The 10000-nt window shown below is 37.3% G+C and overlaps 1 protein-coding gene across 14 annotated transcripts in view; it reads right to left on the bottom strand.

Annotated features, from left to right (window-relative positions):
• The window catches only part of LOC106882890 (G protein-activated inward rectifier potassium channel 3), a 216195-nt gene that overhangs the window by 1112 nt on the left and 205083 nt on the right, over positions 1–10000 (bottom strand). For all 14 annotated transcript variants that reach the window (XM_089339115.1, XM_089339114.1, XM_089339116.1 and 11 more), the window contains one exon: positions 8038–9570. In XM_089339115.1, coding sequence (XP_089195241.1) covers positions 8046–9461 — 1416 coding nt within the window. In that variant the 5' untranslated portion in view covers positions 9462–9570 and the 3' untranslated portion in view covers positions 8038–8045. The remainder of the gene's footprint in view (positions 1–8037; positions 9571–10000) is intronic.

Raw genomic sequence — 10000 nt, 5'->3', positions numbered from 1 at the left:
CAACATATGGCCATTTTAAGGTCTCAAAATACTTACTTCTTAAGATTAAGTGCAGGCACTCCCTTCACCTATATATATATATACATACAAAGGAAAGTTAAAAATTATCCGCCCTTTAGCCATAACATTTTTATTATTGTCACACTGCCTTCTGTGCATGCTTGCTCATAGTTGGTATTATTGTGGTCACATGATTGAAGTTTGAGCCTGATTATGCCAGTTTTCTTTCTGGCTTTACAGTGTAAGCATGGCCGCTCCACTAGCAATGTGCGCCAAAGAAGAACGAAGAGCAGTGATCTGATTTCTCTGGGAAAATGGGTGTATGATCAACAGTGCGAGATACAGTGCTTTGCTGACCAAACGCCAAAGCCTATTGTCGAAGAAAGTTTTGTTGTTGCATGACAATGCACGTCCACACACGGATGCCCAGACCATTGAAACCATTAACCAAGTGGGTTTTGAGGTGCTGGAACACCCTGCCCTACAGCCCAGATCTTGCCCCTGCTGACTGTCATATCTTTGGACTGCTCAAAGATGGTTTATGAGGTCATTGCTTTCCTACAGATGAAGATGTGAAGAAAGTGGTGCATAAATGGTTGCATGACCAACCAAAAGCCTTCATCTTGGAGGGAATACACAAACCGGTGGACCACTGAACCAAGTGCATCAAAGAGGAAGGAAACTATATAGAAAAATGATGTACTTGTTTATCCCCTGCTTTTGTGTAAATACATTGAAAAAACAAGAGTGTGTATAATTTTTGACTCACCCTTGTATATGTGTGTGAGAGCTAGAGAAATAGGGATGTACTGATGCAAGTGATATTCACCAGAAAATTAATATATGTATTTAAGGTTAAATGGTTTAGTGTAAGAGTGCCCTATTATAGATCTCGTTACCAACTCACCTGTGACTGTCCCAAATCTAACCTACTCAACTCACCTGAGACTACCCCATAACTGGGCTCATTATCAACTCACTTGAGACTGGCCTAATCTCATATTACCAATCGACCTGACACTTCACTCCCAGTCTCAATACCAACTCACCTGGAACTATCCCATAACTAATCTCACATTACCAACTCACCTGAGATTGCACCATTCTGGTCTCATATAACCAACTCATCCCAAGTTTTATATTACCACCTCATTATTTATTGTTTCACACCTGGTCTCAAATCAGCAACTCACCTGTGATTGCCAAACCCTTGGTCTTATGTTACCAACCTACCATCCATCCCATCTCCCCAAAAGTTACCTTAATTAATGTGTACATATTTAAATGAAAATCCAATTAAAAATTCTGTAATTACATTAATGATGACGAGAGATTTCAGCAGGTAAAACATTTTGCTTTGTTAAAAACAGCAGATTAATTAACAGATTAATGAATGAAGAAAAATTTATGTGGTCACATGACATCTTCAAGAAATCATTAACCAAACCTTCCTGGAATCCTACCCTAATGTCTTAGGTCCTCCTATTCAAAGGATATGGGGGCTTGATTTACATAAAGCTATAAATAACATATACATACTGGATTGAAAAAACCTTTCGGATAGAAAAGGTCAAAGGCTGCCCTTTGACTTTTTCTACCTATAAGGGGTTTTCAACCCAATATTTCCATGTTATTATTTATAGACTTATGTGGATTGAAACCCACTGTTTTTTTTTTGTTTAACCCTTTTGATACCATCCTGGCTGAAACCACCACTGGCTCTGTAGTACAAATGTCTTGCTTTCATAAGTTTTGAATTAAAATCTTCCACGAAGCCTAAGTTACAATCTAAGTTCCTAACAGAAGCTTAATGATTACTAAGTTATTTTAGTAAGTTCTTTGTTATAATTAAAATTAATTGAAAGAAACACAGAGCATCTCAAAATAAATATGGTAACGAAAGGGATAAATTCATTCTTTAATATTATACTTTTAACTTTTTGATACAAACCTACTTGAAGTTTTCCTTGGTTCTGTGATAGAAATTTCTTGTCTTAAAATTATCTAAATTAATACCTTCCATGAAAATTTCATGTTAATTTATGTTTCAAATACCAGCTTAAAAACGACAGATTTATTTTACTAAAATTCTTCATAATTTATAAAATTAACTGAAACAAAGCATATTTCAACAGAAATATGGTAAGAAACAGCTTAAAGTGATCTAAATTATAACCTTCCCTTAAAATTTCAAGTCAACCTATGCTCCAAACATCAGCTTTAATAATTATAAAGTTATTTGACTAAATTCTTTATTATTTTCTGAATTAATTGAAATGTAAATGTATGAACAAAAGGGTTAAAGTGATCTAAATTAAGACCTGTCATCAAAATTCCATGATAATTTATGTTCCAAATACTAGATTAATAATGATAATTAGTTTAGTAAATTCTTCATAATTTACAAAATTAACTGAAACAAAGGCAGTGTATTTCAATAGAAATATAATAACAAAAAAGGTTAATGATTCATTTACAAGTCAATTATCAAAATATGTTAATTGCAAATCTCACTTGTTGAACCCTTTATTGATGAAATGGAAAAACCAGTGAGCTATTATCATCATGCGTTAACGCAGCACAACTATAATAAGGTGGTGAATTGGTAAAATCATTATTGCACCAGACAAAATGGTTAGTCCACATTACTCTGCAAGGTGCATAGAACCGGTTTCCTGGTTTCTCTGGTGAATATATTCCTTCTTGGATGGGACGCTGGTCTGTCACACGATTACTCCCTTTCGCCAGCTGAGTGGACTTGAGCCACGTGAAATGAAGTGTTTTTTTCAAGAACACAACATGTTGCCTAGTCCAGGAATTGAAACTACAATCTTACGATCATGAGTCCAGCACAATAACCACTAAGCCATGTGCCTCTACACTGGAAAAAACGCTTAATGGCATTTCATCTGGCTCTTTGTGTTCCAAGTTCAAATTCCACTGAAGTTGAATTTGGATCTCATCCTTTCAAGGTCAATAAAATAAGTACCAGTTAACCAACAGGGTCAATGTAATCTCCTTTCATTCTCCTCAAAATTGCTGGCATTGTGTAAAAACTAGAAAGATTAATATTGCACCATATTACAGTGGTCAAGACTGAGAAATTTGTTAATTAAAATATGGAAGATATGATGTGTGCATGCTGGAGTGAGTGTTAATTATTTCACTTTTGCATGTGATAAATTTTAATAAAATGTATTGTTACTTGTAGTGGTTAAATAAATGATATAGAATTATTAGATATAAGAGAATTAGGAGTTTATTAATTTGGATTTAATTAAGAGCTGCTAAAGATATATTTACACATAGTTTATTAGAAATAGAGTTTGGTACAGTCTTCTGACTTGCCAACTCCCATCAAGCTTTCCAATCCATGCCAGCATGGAAAGTGGATGTTAAATGATTATGATGATGATGACAATGTGTATGATATGTTTCTACTGAAACAATAAGACAAACAACCCACATTATTGGCATGTTAGAAAACATTCGAGCCATTTTTTTTTTTTTTATGTAGAGTCCTGAAAAGATCCAGGTATTGGATCTGACCCAGGTAACTGAACACTTCAAGGTGTATTACCCTTCCTTCTCTGTTCTAAGACATGACCAGTACTTTATTTTATCGACCCCAGAATGATGAAAAAATGAAAAATATTGACCACAGTGAGTTTTGAACTTCAGATTGCAAAAGAGACTTGGTTAAACATCACAAGGTATCTCAATCCTTGCCTCTGACTAATCTACACACCACCACCACCACCACCACCACCTTACGGTACCTGAAGATATTTGTTTGTGTTGGGCTGGAAGCAGAGGCAAGTTTCCAAGAACGGAGTCACATGAATCTGAAGTTAATCTTGGAACATTCCGGAATGGTCGGTTGGAGGGAAGTTGGCAACAGACCCAGATGTGCAGGAAATAAGTGTTCGACTTGAGGTAGTCTCTTTCTTTATTTTCCTTTTTACCATTTTTTTTTTTTTTTTGGATGGAATATGGCTGGTTACCAGTACTTTGGAATATTTCACCCACTCACATCAATTCACCAATAATTGCTGGCAGATGAACAAGTGGTTCTTAGGATTTCCTAATGAACCCCCCCCCCCCCCACCTTCGTCCAACCCTGCTACCTGCTCCCCCCTCAAGGCGTTCGGGGAAATACTTTTGGACAAATATAGAAATTAGGGCAAATTAATGAGCGGTCCATTCTTCATCTCTCTCTTTCACATACACATATCTATACATATATATCAACACACACACACACACACATATATATATATATCTATGCATATATATAGACATCTATATATGTATATACACATAGACATACATGAATGTGTGTGTCCATGTATGTACATATATATATATGTATGTACATATATATATATATATATATATATATATATATATATATATATATACACATACACATAACGCATATAATATATGCAGAGACATGTATGTATATTCATACATGAATGTGTGTGTGTGTATTTGATTAGAGGATATGTTAACCTTGTGAAGGGATGATTGCATCCAAAGAAATACTGGTTCAGTACCTAGTATTATTGGGAAATGAAATTCCATTAAAACAATAGGTATATATTAAGCATATAGTTTATATCCAGTTAAATGAAGACAAGAAAATGGGGATAAGGAAGTTAACAATTATTATAACAATGTTATAAGTTTTCCAAAAAAATCAAAACAGTACGAGTAAGAAGAGAAAAGATAAAGCAATGGTTTTTGTACAGAGTAATTTTAAGAGAAAGAGGTCAGTAGATACAACTGGTCACAATACTTGACTGGTACTTTTATTTTATTGCCCCTTGGGAATGAAAAGCAAAGTTCATGTCAGTCGGATTTGAACCCAGAAAGTAAAGAGCTAGAAACAATAGTGCAGAGCATTTTTCTGACACTTTCACAGTCCTGCCAATCTACTACCATAATAATAATAATAATGATGATGATGATGATGATGATGATGATGATGATGATGATGGTTTCAAATTTTGTTACAAGGCCAGCAATTTGGGGGGGGGGGGAGGGGGGAATAATCAATTACATTGACCCTGGTACTCAACTGGTACTTATCTTATTGACCCTGAAAAGATGAAAGGCAAAGTTGACCTCAGTGGAATTTGAACCTAGAATGTAAAGACGGACGAAATGCTGCTAAGCGTTTTGCCTGATGTGCTAACGATTCTGCCAGCTAACAACAACAACAACAACAACAAGCAAACCCCAGAAGGAGTCACTAAGAATGAGAACTGCAAAATCCTGTGGGATGCAATGATCCAAGTGCTATCACCTGACCAGACATCGGAAACTGGACATTGTTGTGGTGAATAAAAACGAAAGAACATGCATGATAATCGACAAAGCATGCCCCAGTGACAACAGGATCAATGTGAAAGAAGAAGAAAGAAAAATAAACAACTATGATGATTTAAAGTGGGAAATGCGAAGGTTGTGATCAATGAAGAGAATAGACGAGATACCAATAGTAACTGGTGCAGTTGGGAGTATCGGCACTCAACTACCAGCATGACTGAAAAAGACTGGTGCAAGTGTGAAGATAGAACACGTACAAAAATCAGCATTGCTTAGAACTGCAAGAATTCTTCGCAGGGTCCTTGAAGCATGACCAGTAAACGTATGACACCTTAGTCTGCTGGCTGGGGACAGCTGACACTTTCCATCATACCCAGCATATTAAGCTGTGACGTTTTACTACTACTACTACTACTACCACTACTACTATCACTACCACCACCACCACCACCACCACCACCACCATCACTACTACTACTACTACTACTACTACTACTACTACTACTACTACTACTACTACTACTACTACTACTACTACTACGACAACAACAGCAACAACAAAAATAATTGTTTCAAAGTTAGGTACAAGACCGGCAATTTTTTTTAAGAGTTCGGGGTAGAGGTTAGCTGTTTATATTGGCTCCAAGAGGACAAAAAGCAAAGTTGACCTTAACAGAATTTGAACTCAGAACATAAAGAGCAGGAAGAAATGTTACTAAGCATTTAGTCTGGCATTGTTAATGCTTATGGTTTCTAAGATAGACACAAAGCCAAATATTTTGAGGGGAGGGTTTAGTTTATTACATTAACCTCAATAGTTGACAGGAACTTTATTTTATTGACTGCCCCCCAAATGGATGAAAGGTAGAGTTGACCTCGGCAGGATTTGAACTCAGAGCATAAAGAGCCAAAACAACCACTGCACAGTACTTATGTCCTATACTAACGGTTGTACCAAATAATTACAACCAGTCAAGGTTTCACCTTGATCTGTAACAGTTTAGATGAGTCAGTCGGTCTCCAGGATGAAGAATATTCTATTTACAACAGACTTTGATCAAAGAATATTCCAACAGGCTGTTTAGAAATGGATATCCAGATTGCTCCAGCATTTTGCCAAATTTCTTAGACAAAACAGAAATGCTGTTGCTTATTTCTTTTTTTTTCCTTCTCTTTATTAAATTTAATTTTAAAACATTGGTAATTTGTTTATTTATTTGTTTGTTTTGGCATCATTTGCTTTCTGAAACATTATCAGAATATAAAAACAACAAAACAACATCAAACACAGCAAAAATGGGGGAGAAAAAAAAAAAAAAACCCTCTGGTGACTCTTCTACCTGTCAGAAATAGCAGCCAAATCTCACTCATATCACACCTGCTTACCTTAAAGCGGCAGGGGGGGGGGGAATTTGTTAATGAAGTCATTAATACAGTTTCTATAAAGGCATGAGTGCCACATTGGAACGTCTTTGTTAATGGGTCTGCTTGATCAGTGGCTAACAACAATTAATGCTGTTGCTGTCACTACTACTACTACTACTACTACTACTACTACTACTGTGTAATTACTGTTGCTGCTACTACTACTACTACTGATGGGATGGCCATGGGTGGAATATCTTTTCTCATGGGTCTGTCTAATCAGGACTGATCTGAAGCTTACACAACGACAACTTCCTTGGTGGAGGTGGGTGGGTGGGTGAAGATTACAGAGAAAGAAAAAGGAGGCATGGGGAGGGGTTGTTGGGGGTGGAGAGGCAGAACAGATGTATAAGGCATGGAGGATCTGTAAAGTGGGGCAGAGAAAATATGTACAGGGATGGGGTGGAATACATTAGTGTTATAGGGTAAGGAAGGAGTGCTGTGGGGTGGAAGTATGAATAAGACAAGTCCCAGACGTATACGCAGGTTATTATTACTTAACTATTTAACCTTCCTGATAAACACGTGACTCAGTGGGTTTTTTTTCTTTATGATTTGTGTTAGTCATTGGACTGTGGCCATGCTGGGGCACAACCTTGATAGGTTTTAGTCAGACAAATTGGCTCCATGTACTTATTCTATTGGCCTCTTTTGGCAAATTGCTGAACTGCTAAGTTACAGAGACATAAACAAACCAATACTTGTTGTCAAGAGGATAAACACACACACACACACATACATTTATATGAGGGGCTGCTGAAAAGTCCCTGGCTTTAAGGATATCACAAAAGGCCTGGTTGGAGGCCCCCAACCTTCCAAGTTCTTTTACAGGGCTTAGAAAAAGTGAAGGACCACTGCAATAAGTCTGTGAATCTGAAAGGTGGAATACGTTGAATAAAACCATAATTAACTGATCCTCCTGTATTTTCTTTTACCCAAAACCAGGAACTTTCCAGCACCCCCCCCCCCCCCATGTGAGTAGCTTCCACACAGTTTCTATCTAGCAAATTCATTCACAAGGTACGGGTTGGGCCGTGGTGCCGTGCAGTGGGGCATAAATTGAAACTACAAGGTTGCGAAGTGAGCGTCTTAACTACACAGCTATGATTGCTTATAACAGAAACCATAATAAAAATTGGGACTTTGCAGTGAAATGAAAACTGACTCAACATTTTGAATTATTGTTCATAGACAAAAACACAAATAAAAAAGAAAAATATATACACATGATCCAAAAATAGTTGGAAAAGAGAAAAAAATACCAAAACAAAAACTCACCTTTTTTGTCAAAGTAGAGTTTCTGATTCTTCTTTGCCATCATTATCTGAAGATAAGTTTTGTCTACTACGTATGGAATCTCGATTAGAAAAAGACTCCTGGTCATCATCAGGAAAGTCTGTCTGAACGGCGCCATGCCTTTTAACAATATAAGGGCTTGGGTATTTTTCAGCTTTTGACAGCAGAGAGGTATTTTCATCCTCATCAATTGAGGCTGTTTCCTGCATTGCATTATCCAACTCTGCAAGTTCTTTTGCACTGCAAAGCGGCGTTTCAACTTTAACGGTGTTATGAAAACGAGAAAAATCTATTTGATATTGTCCATTTTCTTTTTGGAAAGTGATAAGGCGTTCGAATCGATGACCCCAGAGGATCTCTCCGGGTAAATAAGAGCTCCTCGCTTGAGTTGTCATACCGGTCGATTCTACGATACCTTCTAAAATTACTACAAATTCAAATTGTTCTCGATGAAGATCTTCAGCAGATATTTCCCAAAATGGACTATCGTCTTCAATTTTGTGAACTATAATCACAGGCCACACTAGAAATAATCTATCACGACCATCTTCATAACCAAGATTAACATCAAATTGAAAAAGAGGGAGAATTTCTCCCTCTTTTGTGGTCTTTCGTCTAATTAAAACACCGCGTACATGAGCTTCAACAATATGAGACTTACGCATGTCTCCTACTCTAAACAATAAACACATATCTCCATCTTGCTTGCAAATGCAAGCGTTTTTACTGAACATTAACGTTTCAGCTCGCTTTTTTGGACGAGAAAGTTTAGCAAACACAATACCAGTCATAAGGGCCTGGCAAATAACACCAAAACACGATTGGATCATCATGACTACAACTGCTTCGGGACATTCCTCTGTTGTGTGTCTTGATCCATAACCAATTGTGTGCTGTGTTTCAATGGAAAATAGCAAAGCAGATGTAAATGAGCGTATTTCTACAACACAGCGCTTCCAGTTCTTGTCATCAAGATGATCCAAATCCCCGTGTGAAAAACAAATCAACCACCAAATTAAGGCAAATATCAACCAACTACATATAAACGCCATGGCAAAAATCATTAAATTATAACGCCACTTAATGTCAACAAGGGTTGTGAAGATATCCGCAAGATACCGCCGCCGTCTTTTGCGTATGTTAGTCTGAGTAATGTTTACTTCCCCATTTTTGTAAATAAGGCGTCGCCTCAATTTCTTTGAAAAGTGCCGTTCAGCTCTCCGATGGACGATAGGTCCGTTAGGCTGACGCTGTTGGTTTCGCGATGCATATTCTGCAAATGAGTCTTCTGAAGTGCGCCGCTGATCGAGTTTCCCAGAAGAAGTCAGGATGTCCGGTTCGACTTGTGGAGACAAGCCATGTCCTGGTATTGGACTATACCCAGTCTCCATGACCATAGCCTGCATGAGTCTTCAAAAAGATAGGCTCTGACACAGATGACAATAAGCCAGTGATTTGCGTTTAGCTTGCCTCCTTATCCGCAGCTCCAGTCATCATCATCATCATCATTGTCATCTGAAACGATGAATAAAACCAAGATGTAAATTGCTGTTGACAATGTGTAAGCAATAATAGCATTGTCAATGACAAAACTACAGATCTACATTCACACCGAGTGCTAACATACATCGACTACATTATAATATGTACACCAACAGACCTTCTCCCCTCCTCCCACAGAAGCATTTATTACAAAGCCAAAACGTACAAGATAAACTCATGTTTCAGGAATAAGAACTGAACTGGTGTGGTAGGTCAATTGCAGAGGTAACACACTTTAGCTTTCAAATACTTATCCATAATAGATAGCTGGTAATTCCTTGTGTTAGCAGCTTGATTGATTGCTTGCTTGCTGCTGTAGGACCAGAACAATCTAGAACAATCGCAAATGCCTTTCACTGTAACATTCACCGCATCAAATATACATGAGATTAAAGGAGAGGAC

This window comes from Octopus bimaculoides, chromosome 21 (assembly GCF_046866305.1).
Source record: "Octopus bimaculoides isolate indiv1 chromosome 21, ASM4686630v1, whole genome shotgun sequence".
NCBI lineage: Eukaryota > Metazoa > Mollusca > Cephalopoda > Octopoda > Octopodidae > Octopus > Octopus bimaculoides.
This window is presented reverse-complemented; position numbering and strand designations above follow the sequence as displayed.